Source organism: Varroa destructor, unplaced genomic scaffold (genome assembly GCF_002443255.2).
Source record: "Varroa destructor unplaced genomic scaffold, Vdes_3.0 BEIS01000005.1, whole genome shotgun sequence".
NCBI classification, from domain to species: Eukaryota; Metazoa; Arthropoda; class Arachnida; order Mesostigmata; family Varroidae; genus Varroa; species Varroa destructor.
Genome location: NW_019211458.1, coordinates 15,311,516 through 15,333,489, shown reverse-complemented (window position 1 = coordinate 15,333,489; position 21,974 = coordinate 15,311,516). Strand labels below are relative to the sequence as shown.

Below are 21,974 nucleotides of genomic sequence, written 5' to 3'. Positions count from 1 at the left end.
GAACCGATATTCGAAAAGACTTTTTGTGTTTAATCAGGATTAATCTTTTTGTATAAGATCAACGGCAACGAAAACCACCGAGCTGTTGGTAAACAGGAGAGCTCTGATAGAAGAGCGCTAAGATGGCTTGACAAAATGTGAAGCCCGAGTAGGTCAAGAAACGACATTATGAGATTGATCCATTTATCATATATATATATAACACCTGCATTTAATAGCCGCTTCTATACTTACCTAAAAGTAATATAAGTTGGCTCGTTTATCTATTTGATTTTCTTTATCCTTTTTTTTATAATATCGATTTATTTTGTTTACTCGCTATTTTTTTTTAAATTATGTTCGTGGATCTTATTAGTACGACGGATTCCGACAAAATATTTAACACTTCGAGAATTTTCGCGCTTTCTAAAAGTATGTCGAATTTTAAATCTTGTTTAGGCTTTCACCTGATATCCTTGGGAGTGTTATAACATAGTTATTGCGCATATAAGCAATAGCTAAAGCTGAGCTATCAGAAACATACGTTTTTCATTTAAAAATTAACCACGGAGTAAATTACCAAATGTATTTGTATTAAAAGATCTACAATGAGTGCACTTCATAGTAATTGTGAGTAAGCGTTAGTCATCTTGTTTCTGTGAGCCTCGCTGTTGTGGATAGGAATAAAATTTAATTTTAAAAATTAGTTTTTCATATTGGTCTCGAGATAAAACATTTAACTACAAATACTATTACAACATTATTTATTGCTAATTTGAATGCACATCTACTGGCATAGTTACGTTTTCTAATTGCTACTGCTTTTGAAACTAGTTTTATCGCTGCAAATAAGAAACCTTAAACCTATTCCACCTGATTTTAAAGACCTTCCTTGAATTTAAAGACAGGAGGTGCTCGGATTTTCTCAATGTTGGTATTTTCGACAGGTTTGGTTTTTTGGCATCATTGCCGCCTGTTTGACCACACAGCGCTCTAATCGGATTTACTAAAGAACCTCTAATATAGCTCTCTTCGTTAGTTTCTGCTATAATTAAGCAAAATACAATGGCGAAATACGTCAAAATGTCCATCTATTTCAAAATATTCTTTGGCAAGCTACCATTATTGACCACGACATGCCCAGTCGAAGTCAGACGTTCACTATGTAATCTCAAAATCTAACTATCCGTATGTAGGAATACGTCTGAAGAGCACTTCGTCTGCTTGTTGGAACGAACGACAAGGTAACGGCAAGGCCATGCGTCACAGAGAACATGTTATTGCCATTTTTTTTCTTTTATCAACTAAGACCTAATATCGAATGGCTTTATAGCCTCCTCAGCAAAAGCGAAGTACACGCCTGTTTTTCAGGAAAAAAAAAGTTATCGTTTTTCTCACCAAGACATGTCTAAGCAAACCGAAACCTCTGTCGTTGCTATCGCCGCTTCGATTTTCTGATACCGCTTTAGCTTTCTTCCCCGTTCACTACGAGGCATTTACTCCATAATACTTTCAATTTGACTGGTCGATTGATGTTGCTGTTGTTGTTGTTGTTGGGTGCACCGGTTGCCTGCCGAAACCTAGGGTCGATCCTGCCAAAGCTAGCTTTGTGCAGATCTTGTAGCAATAATTGATTAGTGTGAGATCTCTTGGTGTCTGCGAACATTTGGCCGTATTTTGTCCTTTGTCTAACATGTCTGGCCATATTTTTACCGAAATTCTGCGCGGTTATTAACGACGATGAGCGGAAGACAGTCTAACTGTTGTGTCAGGATTTTACTGCTGAAATATATTTTACATATGTGCTGTTCGGCGGTATAATAATTGCTCAAATGAGTCTTTTTGCAATATTATTACGGCATAAAGAGCATGAACATGGCCGCAACATAAATGAAAATCGGCTTCGCGAAGTTTTAATTTTGTATTTCGTACTGCAGTCTGCTTCTACTCGAAATTAAAAAAAAAAAGTTAGCCCCTATATTGCGATCCCTTCAGAGGATTATTTACGTCAATCCTCACAAAAAAGCCGGCAACGTAATATTAGTTCGGTACACTTAAAGAATACACTAAGTAATTCTAACAAGGCCATTCTTTGGGCAATACGGCAAAATTCGACAAAAAATAGCGGTTAGGAAATGTGCTTCATCTTTTTTTAATATAAGGCCCCTAGGTATGGGGACCTATTCTTTGATCTAAGGGGATCAATCATTTTGCTTGCTCTTAAATAACGTTAGCAGAATAATAGAATATTTCATCGGATTTTGGCCAACGATCAATTCGGCAACTTTGGCATCAGTTACTTCTCTCTTATTTTGTTTATTGTTAGCCTGACTACCTGAAGCAGATGAATATCGTAAGCGTATAGAAACTGAAAGCTTATGCATTGCGCTGTTTACGAGACAAATATCAAAAGAATACTCGTACGCGCAACAGAATATTATGAGACAAGAGAATTGTACGCTCAAGTTATTACGAGCTCACACAATCTGCAGCACAATTTGGTCACAACCACATCTAAGCCCAGGAAGAGCCCAGGGTTGTTTGAATCAACTATGGCCAATACAAACAGCTACCCAGGAAACAGTTGTCGATAGCAAAAAATTCACAATACCTCTTTCTATTTTGTAAATAAATAGCCATTCTTTCTATTCAACTTTTATCATTATTTTGCTTTCGTATCCAAACAATTTTTTGCCCCTGATGTTCTTCTTCGTATTGTCTTCTAATTTCTGCCTTGCGCTGCCTAATTATTACGTGAACGGGGAGATATCACGAAACGTAATATATAAATTCAGTTATATAGAAAAAAATTGTCAACATCCATCTAAATTCTTCGGCAAATACCAAATATTAGATAAGGTGGTTTTAAAACATTTGAACACTTACGCACATTCTAAAATGCGTGAAACAAAAACAAAAACGTATATATACATATACACACATATGAACACAGTAAAGTCACGTAAGTGTGTAATGTATTTCCGCGTAGTAAATGATAAGGTATATGACAATATACAAAGTTCGCGGGGTTACTTTAGCATGTATCTCATATCACGTCTGATAAGAGTCTTATGTAAACGAATTGCAATAATCTGTTTCACGCAAACATGTAAAATCATTTCGAATGATTTAAAGCAATATGTATCATTTTTCTATAAAAAAAATGGTCGATAATTCAAAGAAATATAGTTAGCAAAAGAAAGCTTACTATATTTTAATGAAGAGATTCATCTTCAAAATAAGGTGTTGAAGGTAACGACGAAAACTTGATTCTGTTTCACCTTCTCTCTTCAAAATCAATGAACGTCATGTGTCGCACATACCTACTTGCATTCGCCCATCGATTCAGGCACTCTAACGGCTTTAGACAGGGGACAGTTTCGCGCAAGCGATCCGCATGCCTCCCTGAAACTTGCCCGAAGCAATAACCACAACCGCTAAGCCTAAAGCTAAACGAAAAACAGGAAAGCGTCCTTCGAAGGCATCTAATAGAGCCACGACTTGCTCAAAAGTTCTCTTTGTTACACAAAACAAACAGGCCATAGTTTCGTAATCACAAAACAGTTTTATATGGCTCTGGTCGATTCGGAGCATATTTGTGAGCGGCGAGTGCCATCGTATGGCTATCATCACAAAGCCGTTCTGGTGAGCATCGAAATACCCAAAATACGCATGATGTCACTAATAGATATCTCAAGAAAAACAATATGAATAGTAAAGATGCTGGGAAACATGGTACATTTCTATATATATGTATATGATATTTCACATTGGCTTTCATCGTCTACTTTGACCTTTAACCTTGACAAAATCGCATCCAGTAAAATTTTTTAAATTATTTGATAGATTTTTATATTAATAATCTTTTATATTCCCTGTAGAAACAATGTTTATGAATGTTTAATGAACAATGAATTCGAGTGTATATCTCAGTAATGTGAGCTCCAAAAAGAGAAAACATATTTGAACAAACATAGTACGATCCCTTGTGACAAAAACACAGAGTCGATTGGGACTGAATGGGCAAAGCAAAGGTCACGAGCCAATGGTAATAAAAACGAGCGTTCAAACAATGGCGTTCAAATGAGTCGAACTAAGTATCCAGTAAATGAATTTATTCAATAATTAATAACTAATTGATTTGTTAATAACTAATTGAATTGTTTTATTTTATTCAATGATGCCAAGCGATTTCAATTGGATTTTTTTCTGCTATTTCAGCATGGAAGAGTTCGACATCGACGCGTCTAATGTACCTGCTTATCTTTACGGTGATCTCTTTTGTGTGCTGTGTCATGCTATCTAACAGGTTCGGATCGTTCTTTTACTTTAGAACGGGTTCTTCACTTATTTTACCTAAGCATAACAAATGTAATATCAGTTGCTTTTTCTTTTCCACAGTACATTAGAAGGAGAGAGCCCTCGAATAGGATCGGGAAATAGTATTCTAACGAGATAGAACAAAAATATACTAGGTGACAAGTATAGGGTGATGACCATAGGTGACACAATAAATCCGAGTTCGTTTACTGCTACCTCAATACGAGTTTTTCGCGCTTCAGCTCAGCTTACCGAAGACAGTTTCCATTATATAAACCCGCGTAGCATTTGTTACTAGCTGTATAGGTTTATCCGAATGATATATAGTCTTCAGTTAAAATGCTATTTGAAAGCGGACCTTAGATAAGACAAGCACATGTGACGTTCAGCCAAACGACAGATGACGAGTCTATAAATCGAGACTGTATGATTTCGCACACGTCCTATAGAATTGGTCTCGAGTACTGCATTGTCCCAAATCCGAGGCGTCGTCTCTATAATATAATCTAATAATTTGATCATTGAAGTGTCACAATTTTAGCGATATGCCTAGAAGACTCGAGCAGTTAGCATTACTACTATAACCTAATGGTATATAATGTGGAGAATAAACACATCTTTCTACGGGGTAGCATAAAGAAGAACAACAATAACTAAAAAAACAAATGTTCTATTTTTGCCTCATTTGTTTGTGCCGTAAATATACACGCACACGCAGCGTGGTGCGGTGGGCGGACCAAAAATTCGATATGTGCCGTCCATTAAGCTGCGGTTCAGATGCGGGTTACCTTCTTGTATATCGCACCTTGCTTTGTGTAGCGCTATTCCACCTCGCCATGGCGGTGCTTACCATTGGTGTCCAGAACTCCCGGGACATCGTATCCGGCGCACAGCAGGGCTTCTGGGCGTTTAAGGTACGTTTATGAGTTTCGTTTTCACTACGTACACAGTCGCGAGATCTTAAAACTAGTTGAGGCAGATATGTCGCTTTGAGGTGGTGTAACCTTTTAAAACAATTTTACTTTTTTTTTTTAACACACGCGCGTTACAGTATATTCTTATACGGATATCATAGCTGTAATAGTGCTTATGATAGCACATAAATCGCCTATTGCAAAACAGTTACGCAAAGACGTTTATGTTTATCGTCTACAAAGGTCATAATAGCATATACGACAATTCAGACACACAGTGTACTAATATTATTATAACTTGAGACAGGTAATAATTCTGGTAGGAATGGTGATGCTGTCTATCCGAGTGAGACTGCCCCCAGGTGTGTTCATCGGCATTGTCAAGTACGCCGGTCTCTGGGGAGGCTTCGGATTCATGGTCTTTGCTTATCTAGTCATGCTTGAGAGCGCCTATAAGTAAGTTACTGCAGCGTTACATCGCTCTGACATAAAAATGTGATAACTGATACACGGGGGCTACCCCCTCAAGATTAAGTTATGACTCTGGTACTAGCGTTAGCCTCGAGAATGTCTCTAAGTTGCTGTATCTATTTCTGTGCTTTTCATTAGACTAAACAAACTGAAAATGAGATTTGCGTATACTTTCCGTTATTGCACTGCGGCAGCTATCCAATTCCATAATGTAGTGATGGAATAATAAGTAAAAAAATAACTGAAAGTTTTTTGAGTCGTGCCAATTTCAAAGTTCACAGCGTTCACTAAGCGCTTTCTAAGTTCACGTAGACTACTGGTCAACATACGAACAGATCAGCTAGCGACACGGCCACCGATTTACCACCTTTGGTACAATAATGTTTATATTTTATAATTTTTGTGTGCTTTCTGTTTTTATTGTTTCCCACGTTCCCACGTTTCCGCCAACTCGCTTCAGATACGAAGACTGCTTGGCGCGCAATGGACAATTGGTTAAGGTGATTGTAATGGGGGTCTTGGCGATGCTGTGCTCAGGCGCTATTATGTGGACACGTTTCGAACGCGATGCGGACGGTACTGATTCGAAAAGTGGATCTGGTGGCGGTAACACGGATCAGGGGTCAAAGTGCGTGGCCAAACACTCGATGATGCGGCTCAATACGGCGCTCTACCTTATCGTATTGGCCATGACGTTGGTCGCCGGCTTTCCCGATGCACATAGTCGGCCATGTCGTAACTTGCTGCCAGGCGCGGTCACACTAAACTTTCTTGCCTTCCTCACACATCTCATCTCGCGCAGCAACGTATGCGGCGAGTTTGGTGACAAGAATACGTGGGACGGGCTTACGCTCATTCTAGGCTTGTATCTATGCTTCAGCACATTGCTCTACCTGCTTGTGAGGTTAGTGCCTAACCACAACTAACAATTATATCATATATATATATTTCGTTTCGTGATGGAGCATTCATTATACAATGTAATCTCCACGGATTGAAATGCAGCAGCATTTCTTGCGAATTACATTTTGTCCAGCCCCTTTTATTTCAAATAACCCTCTTATTACATATGTGTATGATGTTTTTTTCTATCGGTGCAGACGCAACGACAAACACTCGCCCTGTTCGATGTCGACGGGCGCCCTGGGTCGCTTCTACCGGCGGATCTACCTCCGCGGGAGCGGCGTAACGGCTGGCGTCGGCGCACACCAGGTACACGGGGGCGGAATCATGACAGGAGACGTGGACCGAATTAAGTTCAGAAACTGCGATGACATCTTTGACGAAGTCGATCAGCTGCAGTATTCGTGGTGCGTCTTCCATCTGGTGCTCTGCGGGGCGGCGCTATTCGTCATGCTCACGCTAACTAATCTTTACTACCCCAAGAGGAGCACCAAAGTAAGTCAACTCAAAAACAAAGCCTACACAAGTGGGAAAACAGCGTACTGACTGCTGCGACATGTGTACATACCTATTTACAACCAACGGCATTTATTCTTCCCTAAGCACCCTATCAAATTAAAATGTTTTCGGGACTTTTGGGATTGCCTGTCTCTGACCAAGATCAACTATAGAATATGCAGATAAAACCCTTCTGTGCTTCATGTGTGTTGAGATAATATTTCACTAGTAAATAATTTGGTATAAGGTTAATGAATTCCTAGCAGATTTATGGGCCCTGGAAGGGTTCGACAATTGCTAGGAAATAACCTACATTTTAGTGTTTGTTGTTATTCTGTGTACTTTTTTCAGGCAAGCTGGTACGAGCTAATGGCAATACCCGAGCATTTGACTGACGCGAGATCGTCATCGTCGGCGGCGTCTCCGCTGCCAGCGGACCCGCATGCCACTCCTCTGCTGTGGATGCATGTCATAGCCTCGTGGGTATGCGCAGCGCTTTATCTCTGGTCGCTGCTGGAAACGACCACCTCGACAAAACAGCAATCTAAGGCCGAGCAATACTCATATTCGTACAATGCTAATGATAACAATAACACGAGCGACCATTGCGCGGTATAACGCAGAATGTTCGTTCTGTACATAAACCCGCGAAAGATGTCGAGGTTGAAATCCGGCACCAATATCTCTAAGATCGACATGAGAAAGAAATCAATGCCTAAAAGCCCAACTTGGCTTGCGTAAGATTGTGTTACTCATCCTATGCAGCCGGATCGTTTTGGATGTTGGTAGAATGATTTTATCATATCATAGTGACGAAAACCTTGACGGTGGATTTCAGTTCTATACATCTGCAAAAAAAATCATTCGGAGACAAAGAAGATAACGTTCGTCGCGTCTATTTCCATTGGTATGCCCGGAAAAGAGATTGGGCGTTCGTGGGTATTTACAAACAAATAAAAAAAAGCTTCAGTCTATATTATAAAAGCCACGGTTGCTTTCACAAATAGAAATTAAACCACTTTTAGCTTTCGGCAAAACGGATGTTCATATGGAAAAAAAACTATTATAATGCATATGCAGAGGCAAATGAACACATATCGACCTAGAAAGATTCTTCTAAAGAAGGCAGAATTTGAGAGGTTGCCGCACTTATCGTAGGAGGAGATTTGGACTGAACGAATAACTAAAATGCTATCGGGATATAGACGAATGGGTGTCGAGGAACGACCACAGGTTGACCATGTGACCTATAGGCGGGTCTGCTTGTTGACACCCCATTTGCGCCTGGAGGAGACACGTTGCCGGCGGCTCCGTATATACTAGATAAACAAAAGTATATGCGTAATACTTGACATGCAAGAACCGCCAACGACCGATTGTATTTATCTCAATGTATTTCTGCGTATTCATTTCTCTGGAGACACTTGAAAGCATTAGGTGAATTGTAGAGGCACCGAAGTAGCGAAATGGAGTACGCGATTACTGAATGGACTGAAACGAACTTCAATCAAGATACGCAGATCAAATACGTGGCTAAATGAAGGAGCAACCGTCGTTAGTGGGACTGAAAAACCCAAAAACAACTGTTCCTGTGGCAGACAAAAAAAATTCAGACAGATCATGATCGTAGGTATAAATCGTTGTTGAAGAAATACGAACACAATAAAATGAGAAAAAAGTATGAAGTCTATCTGGTTCAAAAGAAAACTATAGTATTCTATATATGTAGATTATATGTGTGTGTTTTCATATAAATCTATTACTACTGGAGAAAAAGAAAACGAAACCGAGAAGAAATCAAGGTACGAAACGAGAGAGAAAGAAGTAAAACAAAAAATGGCGATATTTCTCAGAAAATACGGGCTAGGCATGATTTTGTTTACTGCAACCGACGAAAAAGCCCTCTAGCGGCTTATTGCGCGACCGCCACCATCATCGTCCACCAGTGATAGGCGACTACAATAGATACTAACTTCTATTTATAGAAAAAAAAAGACAAATAAACAGAAACAGAAGTAAAAAAATTATGTTAATATATCAAAAGAAAACAAAAATGTTCATAAGTGACGTTATATCACAACAGATTACAATAAGGGACAGTTAAAGATGTATGAATTAAATTAGGATGCGTTGAGCGTTCAGCATTGACATTGACCGAGAAACATGGTCAATCTTTTATTCACGTTCATATATATATATATATATATATGCTACAAACACATACGCAACATGATCACACTGTCAACGCAGACGTATTAGTAATACAAAATACACATATTGTTATATCTATTGATTACGTAACTAGCCAAAGTAGAGCAAAAACAATCCGTGAACTGCTAAAATAGAGGCTCACAACAATATACAATATTGCTATTTCTTATACACATGTAATGTAATATGGTGGTTTGAGTGTTTGATATCACTGCTCTACATTATGCATGATATCAATCGTGCAAAAATTATATTATTGAAATGGATTGCAGACTATGTTATCATAATCACTCACCAAGAGCATCAAGGTCCGCTGGACACTCCGCAGGCTTCTCGTCATTTTAACGCCAGCCTTGCTGGTAATGCTAGTGCCGGTCCTTTTAGCGCTTTCGGTCCGACAACCTTTCATTATATATATATATATATATATATATATATATATATATATATATATATATATGAGTAAAATATGTACGAATACGAATCAAAAAAAACTGAGGACGATGCGGATGGAAGCGATGATAATAATGCCAATGAGGTGCAGGTGAGGCGGCACTCTTCGCGCCAATCATTGAAGGTTTTCTCGTGTCTTAGTCAAACAAGGTACAACAAGGCCGCGCGCGCCCGGTTTCGGTAAACCAAAGCCAAAAATATAAACTCGGACAACAGGCTCCTTCGTAAAAGAGACAGATAAGAATGTCGAACGTTGATTATATCTGAATCGATGTAGTACTAATGGGTGACGATAAATACGTGGAGCCCAAAAATACTGTGTGGACATTACTTTAAAGCTGAGTGCAGTCGTAAATGATGATACCAAATCAATATTAGCAATGTTCAGATACTGCAATACGTTACGTGTGAAGTCACTGGTTCTAGTTCCAGAAGTGACCACTTACAGATGCATCTCCTAAAACTAGGCAAATAGAGTAAAAGCCATGCGTATATATATAGTTGGTAATAATTATGATAACAGTTGATGACAATATTAATAAATATGAGATAGTAATAATCTATATATATATATATACGTACGCAGACCATAGTGTTGAGAGCAATTAATCCAATACAGCAAACTATTATAAGAAAGCAAGATATAATAACGTATGAATCGGGCCATTCTGGGTTGTTGGAGAACGGGGGTGTCGATAAGAAGGAAATTAAATAGAAGAAAAGCTACGAACGCTGCAGGCAGGCGTGTCATCCCTTACATGGAGGCTGGGTTGTTGTGAGGGACCGTGATTTTCTTCAAAGTTCTCGTCTTTTTGGAAATGTTCGTTTGGATACGATGACGTTGATCAGGGTGGCGACAGTAGAGTGCGACCGCAGCAAGTTAACTGGCCGAACGAACTGTCACTATTATTATATGTTTGCCATCACATGTCGCAACGAATAGTATAGCAACGCCTTAGGTGACATGTCCAACAGTAACAATGATGTTAGTAGAACAACCAAAGCTATAATAATCTTCCTATTAATAATGGTGTACAAGTGACAGAATCAGATAAAGAGACGTCAGTCGATTGAAAGAAAATAACAGAACAATGCTGCTCCAAACGTTTCCTATTTAAGATATTTCGTGAATAATACAAAAGAGAAATAATCAAATAAAAACAATAATAATAGATATATGAAGAAAAATGTTACAATCATGTAGCATATCAGTTGATGGAGTTGATAAAGTTTATTCTACATAGTTACAAAAAATCTACGATGTAAATTCACTGTGTTTTTTATTGTAGTCAGTAGGCTCATGAACATATGATATAGCGAATTTCGTGATTTTTTCATTTAAACGAGAAGAGATGTCGATCTGCGTGATGTTTGGACTGCAGAATTTTCCGACAAAACTGACAGTGTTGGATACATATGCGCCTTCTACAATATGAATATAGAAATGCATGTGCCCGTATAATTTTCTCGTCTTTATCGAATGATTTGTGTAACCCGTAAGCGTTCTGTTCTTATTGTATTCTAAAAAGCAGATACTGGACGTAAGGTATACAACAGTACCTAGTTTGTTGGTGTGATCCCGTCAGCTTCGATAGCAGTCTTCTCAAAAAATAAGGCAGACTGTTGATTGCTTCAAATATTAGTACATCAGCTTTGGAGTCGGCACAGCCGAAGCAACGATGTCATTGCTTTCCTATAGGTACCGAAGATTAAAGGTAGACTCCTAACAATCTAACTAATCAATTTGTTAGCGAGCATTTTTGTGCAGAGGTAACACGATATGGCTTATGCCATGTTCATCTACGTTGTCGTTTCGTTATATCCTACAGAGAAGTTTCTGATAAAGATAGGCTAAACTGTTGCTGTTGCGTATCTTTAGATCCCATAGACGATGGCATTCTACATAGATATCTAAATGCTTCAATCCTTTTTACTTTAATGATATAATTAATTCTCACACAACACAATTAAACAAAAAATTGTGATAGGTATAAAATGGCGAGAAATCAAATAGGCTGCTTAGCGTACAAATATATACAACAACAAACGTGTAGATTTTGATTCAGACGAAAAATAGATTATCGTACCCTAACGCAGAACTGTGCTTCTTACGATCATTTTCAGAAATATTGCTTATTAGTGAGGTTATGGCCCATCTTGCAACAAAATAAATTCAAAGCTGCGCACTTAAAATCGTGTTTTGGAAAATAATAAGTTATTGTCTGACGCACACAGGTTTCTGATCCGCTCGTACGACAGACGGTGCTGACTATCTACTAAGCGTTTATATCGACCATAATTCTAAATAATAGCAGCACATAAACTTGGCTGGCAATAGAGGATGCATAATTCGAATTTTAGTCTTAGATTGTAAGCTATTTTTAGCACCAGTGTTTTTCTAAATATATAAATACAAGAAAAACAACAATCACTTATGTTTACTTGAAGCGGCATTAATTAAAAGAAGTAAATGGGAATAATTCAGACAAACCTTGGCAACTCAAAGGCATTCAAAGATCAGAAAAATTTGTTCACAACATGGATTTTTGACTTCTATTTGGAACGACCCTTTCGTCTTGGTCCTTTTCCATGTGAAATATATCCGATAACTCGTAGTCACAGCGGACTGATGCTAAGTGAAAAGGACTAAACATTTAGCTTGAATGAGATTGAAATTTTTAAACGGTAATAGCCTATTAGCGTCCTCGAAGTCTCAAAATTAAATGTGGGATAAACGTTACATACACACGGACATTAAGGTAGCAAATTTTTGGTTCGCGTAGTTGGCGAAAGTTCCCAAACCGAAGGTACCCTAATTTTGTCAAAAATTGGCTGTACTTTTATGCTTACGTTTTTCATGTTTATACCTTACAATGATATTTCATGCAAGTATTTGTGATAAAAGCAATGAACTTTCCTTTTCAATTTACCATGAAAAAGAGAGAGAAAGAGAGGGAAATAGTATCGAAGACTCAGGTAGAGTTTACCGTAATCGTGTAAATCGTATCCTTGCGAAGCAATGGCGTTTTGAGCTTTTTGTGAGCTACGTTCCGACAAAAAGACAAACAAAGATTTGCTTTTACTTTCCTTGCCGCTGAACAAATAGTAAAACATAAAAGCGTCTCAGACCCCCCTACAATAAATGTATATTTCGTAAATTATCACACTATAGTTGTTCCTGTATATACATTTTATTTGCCATTCATTACAGAATCTCAAATCAATGCCCTATATGAAATTTTTGCTGTACGTTTCAGCATTGCCCATAATGATTTCGCTTGACAAATGAAGCTACTCTTACTTCATTTCCCAGTGATCCCTGTAGATAACCATGGCAAATTGATGATATCTATTAATGCAAATGGAAACGCAGGTGTTTTGCAACTTCAGAATTCAGCGATTCCATGCGATTGACATTTATGACGAGGCCCGTTAGCTTGTGGTGCGTATACAATTAAACAAGATGCAGACGTATTGAATGTATAATCGCAGAGACACTTGTATATAGTGTACTGCACGTACGCATACCTGATTGAATAAGAATTGCCGTTAGTTGTATACGGCGATAACTCTCATCTACTGCCACCATTAATTATGTGGACACGTGAAAATAACATAAATTTTCGGGGCAGCGTCTGCTCAGCCTGTCAATTTCTGCTCAGTTTCACCGCAACAGTTAATACTGTGAGCCTACGTTTTAAGGCTGTCTTCTAAAATTTTCAGCATCGGTGCAAACAGATAACGGTTCAGTTGGTGACTGCGATCTCCGCGTTCATAAATATACACCTGTCTTGAAGCAGTTTCTTCGTATGATAGCGGGCAAGTTGTCGAAACGTGTGCTGGTCTACAGCGCACGCTCATTCATTGGTCGTCAACTTCAGCATAATCATATTCAATCAATAAATCATATGATATGTAATGAAAACTGCTTAAAGTATTCGGGATCCTCCGCGTTTCGAGATCCATCTTGAAGTACAACATTTTCGACTTGTTTTACATGACAAATATGAATAATAAATTTCTCACTTTCAAAACGAATGTCGGCTACAAATAATACTCAGCAATTATCCAAATACACACACAAAAAACATGTTTTTTTTATTATTTACACTAGAACTGAAGAACACATTAGTGGCGACACTGGTAAGAGCTCATTGTTGCTAGACACTTAGAGAAAAAAGTTCCCCGAACTTCGGGACTAAGTGTTTGGATGAACTTATCTGACACGATCAATTCAAGCACAGCCGTCAACTGTTCCGGGTGGGCGGACTTTATACATTCTACAATGTTGATTGACTCAGCAATTTTGTTAGTTTCAATAGGCAATGTATCCGCGGCATTCTCAATCCGTCTGACAAGCGACACTTCCTCAGAAACGGTGACCTTTGGCGTCGATGGTTTTAGTGTCATTGTGGCTTTTGATTCAACGATAGGCGGGTCCGAGGCAGGAGCTTTGGATTCGCCCTGACCCGGTATAGTGATGTCCGGCAGAACAATGCTTGACTCATCCAACTTACTGGGATCGTTTGCAAGGTCCGAGCTCATGGATTCGACGACTATTGATTCAGATGTGGGTGCGTCTACTACGGCTGCTGGCGCAACAGAACTTGTAGCTGAAATCGTTGTTGATTCCTCTTCCTTGGCAAGTTTATTGGTATCAGACACATGCATGCTTTGGTCAAGGTCAACCCCCTTGAGCGAATTGTGGCTGGTTTCGGTACTTGAATTTTGATCACTTTGCACCATGACTGGTGGGAATAGTGATTTCGCAGTACTTACCCGTGGATGTTTGTCGTAGGCACAGACTTCATTTGCGCGACTAAAAGACACTTTTTTGACCGAGGCACCTGTCGAAACCCGCTTAAGGATACTTCGGCCAACTGTTGGACTCACCGGTGTTGCAAATCCGCCGTTCGAGCTGGGTTGAGGACTGCCGCTATCCACAGTCCTTTCTGTGGATGCAAACGCTACCGCTTTCTCTCGCCAGGGCGTTGAGCTTGTGAGAGCGTGACGACCCTCAGAATGAACGGTAGAGGATTGGACAACAGGACCGGCATTCATAGTATGCCGCGCTTGCGCAGCTTCGAGCATCATACGTGATCGCGATGAGGGTGAATTTATCATGAAATTACGCTGTTGTAGCTTTGCCGTGATTGGAGACTCGATCGGCTGACCTGCAACCATAGTTTAATTCAATCAGCATAATGTTACTTCAAAAGTGATAGCCTCAGGGGCAGAGACAAATTTTTAAGAAAACATTAGGCAGTATAGAATCATACGCACTATAAGGCATGACTTCGGCTGCTATAATTTTCCGCCCCACAGTGTTATTTTACCTGTAAGTTTTCTTTTACGAGCGCCCTGGGGTCTGAGCGGAGAGTTGACCGGTATCGTCTCTTCTTTCTCCCGTTCCTGCTGTTCATTTTGCATCATTTCAACCATTTTGCTTAGGGTTGATGGCTGGTTATCAATGACGACTACAGGCTCCGGCATATCATCAGTCTCGCTGTACGAAAACCGCTTTTTCTTCTTTACTAGAGGCTCCTCATTTTCGTTGTTGTTATCAGTAACTACGATTGGGGTTTCTGGCGATGTAGCAGGTATCACCTCTTGCGGTACGATAGCCGGAAGAGCCTGTTCTATCGGAGTTCTGTGGAGCTCTTTGATATCGATCGTGTCTCCGCTCTCAATTGGTTTGACGCCGTCAGCTTCGGTATCTTTGCCTGCTAGACTATGTTTAACTTTGGAAGCTCGCTTTGAGTCATCGTCTTCGATTGGAGCCTTCTCCTGTTCCATTTCCTTAGGGGTAATATCTTCAAAGACAGCATCCTCGTCAATGACTGGAGCCACTACCCGAGTTTCCGTGATCAGCAGCTGATTATTACTATTGTTAGTAGGACCGTTTTGCTGCGATGAAATCTTATCGATACTTTGCGATAGATCCTGATACATGCTAGGAATGATTTTCGATTCAGATTGCTTTTCAAGTTGATGTTCGGTGAAAATTGACTTCTTTTTAGCTGTTTTTATCGGAGTGAACTCTTCGTCTTCTTTGGTTGCCTTACGCGAGCTTCGACGTTTAACAGTTGCGCCAGAGGTGGGTGTTGCGGCTTTGACCGGAGTCTTTGACTGAATTGTGACAGGCGACACATCATCAACGACAACATCCTGCGAAAAACTCTGCGATACCTGCTCAGGTTGCGAGAGAGGTACAGACAGAAACTTTGCGTACCTGACAAAGGGGTCCCGGATGTTACTCTTCCAGTGGCCGCTTCCATGTTCAATTGCGGATCGCGCCATCTGGAAGAACTTCTCATTTTCGCTGCTACTGCCAACTTTCTCTGCCCTGTCGACAAAGGCATCGGCAAACATGGCTAATGCGTGCAGCAGAGGCAATTCGACGAGAGTCAATGAAGTTTCCCGCACCGCTGCCTTATTTTTTGTATGCTCAAGAAGTGGTAAAATTTCAGGAACGATCGTAAGCAAAAGATGTCTACATAGAGACACATCGTTGGTGCGTTGGATCAGCGCGCTGCATATATGGACAATATTAATAAAGAACTGGCAGTTTGATTTCAGTTGTTTCTTACTTTGAATAAACTCGTGGCTACGATTAGCGAGCAGGGATACACACTTCACAAGGGAATGGAGGTTTCCCAATGGGATTTTTTTACCGATCGTGACGGTTTCTAAGCATGCTTGCTTCGTGACAGTTTCAAAAGCTTGACTGCAGAACATCAATCTATTGAGGTCAAATTCGGTTTTAGAGAGCTCATCCAAAAGGTGTGCGCATAGTTCTTCAATGTGTTGGTTTACCCCGACATCCTTTACGAGGGCCGCATCGATCGCAAATACTGTAAACAGGTCCGTCCATTTTTTTATTACATCACTTGTCAGACTCAGGTTCGGCCTGTAACTTATGGAAAGAAAATATGAACACAGCCGATAATTATTACAGACAGTTGCCTATGAGTGAATAGCTTTTGAGGCTTTTCGTAAGGCCTCTAGACAGGCTAGCAGAAACTATGAAAACGTTAAAAATATGCACTTAATATAAGAGAACACGCTGAAGAAGCAAATTAGTGCTCATAAAAGGTCATGTATATACTACTCGTGCACGCCATTGAACTAACCTGAATGGGTATTTAAGAGTATTAATTAGTGCGCTAAAATCATGTTCTAGGCTGCCGCCCTGATTCACTTCATGCGTGTGCTTGATGAAGCTGGACAAATGATCGGCTATTTCGAGCCAGGAGTCTGTCTGAAGAACACCCTCCGCTTGAGCTAGACTCTTGGAAGCATGATCGGCAAAATGTAGGAAGTTCATACCCGCGCTCCCGCATTCGAGCAACGCTTTAAGTAATTGACGGTAGGTACGCTTGTTTTTGGTAATCTTCAACGCCGGGGCATCGTGCCTCTCTTTTTCACACATAGTTGGTACGTGCTGGACGAAAAAGGCAGTCAGTGACATGATTGGGCATTCATGCATACTTGATGAACCATCTCGCAAGTTAAACTGTGATGACACCATTACCTTGTGAGGAACGCCATTAGCTAAATCGCTAAATACGCTTAGCATCTGCTCGGTGTCGAACAGTCTAGCTTGAACCAATTTGTAGATCATAGAGAGAAACGCACGCACCAAACCATAGTGTCCATTGTCATAGAGGGAGCTTATTCGAGAAAGCAGTATTTTCGCTAGCAGGTATGGGTAACCTTGAGGCGGAGGAGTAACGCCGTGAACAATATTGTTCAGTACAAGTGTGAACACCTCTGTCAGCAATGTTTGGTGTTTAACAAAACAGGCATCTTTTATAGTATGCTCATTTATGGGTAGATTGTCATTTAGTTTTGACATTTCTGTCATTATCTCAATAGTTCCCTTGTAGAGAATTAAAGCGAGGATGGCATATGCCTCCTGTGGGATTTCTCTTGTGGGACTAGCGAAAGCTGTGGGATTGACCTGCCTTGTTTTAGCCGATGGAATACTGAAGATTTTATTAATAAGCGGGAACACTACGTCGTCAAAATGTGCTTCAATATCATCCTCAAGCGAACGGACAACTTGCCACCATGCGCCAAACTTATGCGGGGTCGTTGCTGCATCTGTGTCCCGATACACACGGTTTAAAGGGTTGAGTAGAAGCTTTATGTATGCCGGCTTCTTTAACATATAACGGGGCAAACTCTCAACAAGGATTCGCCAAGAACTGAACGCGTCGGCATGTACGCTAGGATTAGTCTCCTTAAACGCAAGTGTGGCAATATGCAAAACGCCATTTGTTACTGCAGTCGGCACCTTTTCGAATCCAGTGAAACGAACCATTGCCCTCCACAGAGCTAAGGCATCTAGGAATTTCTTGTTATCAGCCAGCTCTTTCATTTTCGGTACAAGTTTCGTCTTAAACATATCAATTACTGATGCCAAAGTTGCCTCATCTTTGTAAACTGCCGTCCGCACACTTGAAAGTACATTTCCTGCTAGTATCGCAGTAGACTCGTCCTTCAACAAATGCACCATTATGGCTATGCCGACGTACGCTTTTCCAGCGTCACCCTTACAGCGATGTGAATTTCTTTTAAGATACTCAATAATTCGACGGCACGATACAAGCTCCATTGTGCCTGCGGCAAGCTCTCCCATAACACAAAGGATGTCTACATGCATCTGTTCCCATCTGCCGTCAAGCTTTTCGAGCCACTCGAAGGCCTCTACCACCCGCTCTGTGTCCAGTGAAGCAGCCCATTGTTCACGAAACTTTGTCAGGGCTTCTGTTGCTTCCGCCTGCGAACTCGGCTCTTTAAAATCCATCTCCGACTCACTGAAATAAAAATATAAGAAAATAATGGAACATCACGTTGGCTACATGTCACTGCACTGGTACGCGGATAAAAACTTAAGGAAGGTATTTTCATAGCATTTTACCCCCTGTATAGATTCAAAGTACCTTGGGAGCCACGAGAAGGATTTTCTGAGCGCGTTCCCAATGATTGCTGAAATAATACAAAAAAATCATGCAACCGACTTTAAGAAAATTAAGCTTGTTCGTATGCAGAAATACATTACCTCACATAACTAGTATATACAATATCATTACAGTATGAACTAAAACCCTCGCACCCGAAACTCTTCCATACAAAAGTGTCATTTGAACATTTCAATTTTCCTGTCCCCGCAGTTAACAAAATATGACAGAACAAAGACTTGCCATCAGCATAGCAGATACCACGAGATTCCAAGTCAAATCTACGGGAAAATAGACTACAAAAATTTAACAAAATTGCACAAAACCATGTACGTGAGCAAAACTGCGCTTTATTTCGACGGGTCTTTCGCACCATCGTAATTTTTACACATCAATAAGGTAACACAGTAAACGAATTAGATATGCGCATGAACCTAGATACTCAAGTCACTGAAAGAGAGGCCTCAGAAAATCTACGAGCGTATCTTTTTAATTCTTTTTAATGAAATTTGGTTTCACACTTAGCTTTTTTTTTGTTCAAGGCAGCTACCGCGTTTGACCCGGTCCCGCGCTGTCATCTAAATCATCTTTGCTAGAAGGCTGATTCATTAACCCGATCCAGCGTAATATTGAAGCACGAAAAGCAATTTACCTTGATATTTTTTGCAGCTCATTGACATTTTGTCGTAAGTTACGCTTTAGATGCCCACTAACACCCCTTTTATCATATATGAAATCGTAATGGCAATTACTACTAACACATAGTTCTTCGAGTTTTGTTTAATGCGAGCTATCAATATATCGGGTTTTATGGCATCAGCAGTTAACAAATAAGCATCGAGCGGAGGTAATTCATCAACAGCTATTTAAATATCCACAAAATTTATTTGAAAAGAACTATACTGCAGTACCGAATTTCCTGAGGTAATAAAACAAACAGGCTCAGTTCATATCATATGTGAAACATCAATAACAGAGGGATAAGACCACACAGAATACGCGTTGAGCTTTGGAAGAAAAGCAATCACATTGCTCAGAAAGCACTGTTTTTTTTCAATTTCTTTGTCACCTCGTCTAGCTGTTATGTTTGAACAGGGCGAAAATATTTATACACGATCTGGTCATGTATTCAAAGTAGGTCCTAACTATGCTACTGGCAATATATTGGCAGTAAAAGATGCTTATTTAAATTTTATTTAAAGGTATTTGGGTTTTTTAGCCAATAGTTTTCGAGGCGCACGACTGGACAAAAGTAATGTCAGTGTGGCTCCATTATAAAGACGTAACAATACCTTCGGCATACGGGGAAAATTGAGTGCCCGTTGAAAATACTCTAATAAGTATACAAGTTCCAATCAATTTCAAAACTTCGTGTAGGTTGCTATGTCCGCCCAAATAATGGCAATTATGTTGTCGCTAAATGAGTCCGTCTGCCTGCCAGATTTTCACTATCTAACTGAATTTCGTCGGTTATGCAATCTTCACCGCGATAGTTGCTTTTCAAGCTTACGCTCAATTTGCATTTCCAGACTGATAGAGTAACAACGTGGCTATATAGAGTACGTATTAGGGATACTTAAAAGTGCATACGTATCATGCATTGAAGAATGGCTAAGCTAATGAATGTTTATTGTGCTTGAAATAAAACAACATATATAGTTTATTTAGAACAACACCAAAAAAGCATTTGTTATTATATGAATGCCTTCTTGATTTAAAAATCGATTTTCTTAAAATCCAAAATCCATCATTTGTCACTTCAGTTTAACTTGAAGGCTACTAACGACGGCAACAACGTTTAGAAGTAACTGCGCGCCTGAAAGTTATCAAAAACCAACTTACTGATGCACTTGCTAGATAATGTTTATATTACATTATAATTTTATATAGTTTTTATAAATAACACGATCGTAAGTTACGCGTAAACATAAACTGGTACGATGCATACAGATCAATGTGTTCAGTGTTTTTGTCTTAAGAAAAGACCCGAAAGAAGTAAACGATTTTTGTATTTGAAATTGGTCCGAGAAAGTTTCCTTGCCCACATTGCAATGTATCGGCCAATTTTCGGTGTCCATGGTTTTATTAGCACCACTTTTTGCAGGTTGTCCACTTCTGTACAATCGCGCTTTAAATACCATTGCGTAGACAAAGAATAACCACTATAATTAAGTAACATACTGGATAGTATAGCGGTTCTTCCTATTCAGGAAGAAACATGAGACTTTTGACTGAACTTTGTGCAGATGTTATGGATTCTGAGGAACTAAAATTCGAGGAGCCTGTCTCCCCTCTCTCCTTCTCTCTCTGTCTGTCTCTATTGACAAACTGCCGTCCTATGGTGTAATTACGGGACAATGCATTCGAATGCAAAGCACTGCATTTATTGTACTTCTGTCTCATGGTTACTGCGCAAAGAGCATTACCCAACTCGCGCCACACATATACACAGTCACAGCGTACAGTCAGAATTTACCAAAAACACCTGAATGGAGACCTTTATTTCATTTGTGGCAAACTGAGTAGGATTGTCGCGTATCCGGATAAACTCACAAGATTTATTTATCTAGAAATTTTGCGACTTTAGTTGCAATACTATGACAATTCGATTTGGCGCAATTAGCTGAAGCTGACTTAAATTCACCGCTCAAAACTTCCTTTTTTAAACCGGCAGTACGATTCACTGAGAAAGTATCCTTGAGGTTTAAAGGGACGACACGTGATTTAGCAAAAATCGAACTCAGCTGAGAGGCTGTTTGTCTTTGTATTGTTGGCCGTTTGTACTCACATGCCTTGCAGTGACCGAACACAATTTAAATCAGAAGTTATCGGTATGAACGCGAAATTGGGTCGTTTCACGTCGTATTTTCAGTCAGTACGTGCCGTTGGATAGATGGCATAGCGAAATCCTAAGATTTACTGACGGCGGCGATCGGCCTTCCAGTTGGCGCGCAAATCAGTTGATGCCCTCATGTTTTAAACGACCGCAGCGCCACCTCGGGCGCGAGCAGGTTGCAGATAAGGATGGTGCTTCCAATCGGACAGCGCACCCCCGATGTCACTAGCTTGTCTGTACATTTGTGCACATACTCAATTTCATTTTAAAAAGCTCAAAAATGACCAAACAAATTATAGACCTTCACGAAAATGAATACTTATGCATGAGTTAGCTACTGTGTGTGGTTTGTGTTGGGTGTTAACTAGATTTCTCGCGTGTTACAACGATTTGTAGCTTTGACAGCTAAACTGCATGCCCAGC

General features: G+C 39.9%; 2 protein-coding genes across 11 annotated transcripts in view; one reads left to right on the top strand and one right to left on the bottom strand.

The window, feature by feature from the left end:
- Positions 1 to 11,211, top strand: part of LOC111251051 (putative serine incorporator) — a 31,009-nt gene extending 19,798 nt beyond the window's left edge. For 4 of the 7 annotated variants that reach the window (XM_022807235.2, XM_022807238.2, XM_086991177.1 and 1 more), the window contains 6 exons: positions 4,201 to 4,288; positions 5,018 to 5,213; positions 5,521 to 5,669; positions 6,145 to 6,588; positions 6,785 to 7,082; positions 7,437 to 11,211. In XM_022807235.2, the coding sequence (XP_022662970.1) occupies positions 4,201 to 4,288; positions 5,018 to 5,213; positions 5,521 to 5,669; positions 6,145 to 6,588; positions 6,785 to 7,082; positions 7,437 to 7,703 (1,442 nt within the window). In that variant the 3' untranslated portion in view covers positions 7,704 to 11,211. Of the gene's footprint in view, positions 1 to 11; positions 149 to 320; positions 412 to 3,340; positions 3,625 to 4,200; positions 4,289 to 5,017; positions 5,214 to 5,520; positions 5,670 to 6,144; positions 6,589 to 6,784; positions 7,083 to 7,436 lie in introns of those variants that run through there. The other 3 variants (XM_022807240.2, XM_086991176.1, XM_022807241.2) reach the window with 3 other exon arrangements.
- A 1,710-nt stretch (positions 11,212 to 12,921) lies between these two features.
- On the bottom strand, positions 12,922 to 21,693 carry Rif1 (Rap1 interacting factor 1). 4 transcript variants are annotated; one of them, XM_022808709.2, is made up of 5 exons: positions 21,504 to 21,693; positions 18,698 to 18,743; positions 16,883 to 18,571; positions 15,086 to 16,665; positions 12,922 to 14,923 (listed from the first exon to the last, which is right to left on the bottom strand). In XM_022808709.2, exons 3-5 carry the CDS (start codon positions 18,559 to 18,561, stop codon positions 13,878 to 13,880), a joined length of 4,305 nt encoding a protein of 1,434 aa, XP_022664444.1. In that variant the 5' UTR covers positions 18,562 to 18,571; positions 18,698 to 18,743; positions 21,504 to 21,693; the 3' UTR covers positions 12,922 to 13,877. The 4 variants fall into 4 exon arrangements, with proteins under 4 accessions (XP_022664444.1, XP_086847297.1, XP_086847298.1 ...); XM_086991171.1 differs by lacking the exon at positions 21,504 to 21,693 and adding an exon at positions 20,664 to 21,477; XM_086991172.1 differs by lacking the exon at positions 21,504 to 21,693 and adding an exon at positions 20,664 to 21,477 and having other exon boundaries at positions 15,086 to 16,659.
- Between the last annotated feature and the right edge of the window lie 281 nt (positions 21,694 to 21,974).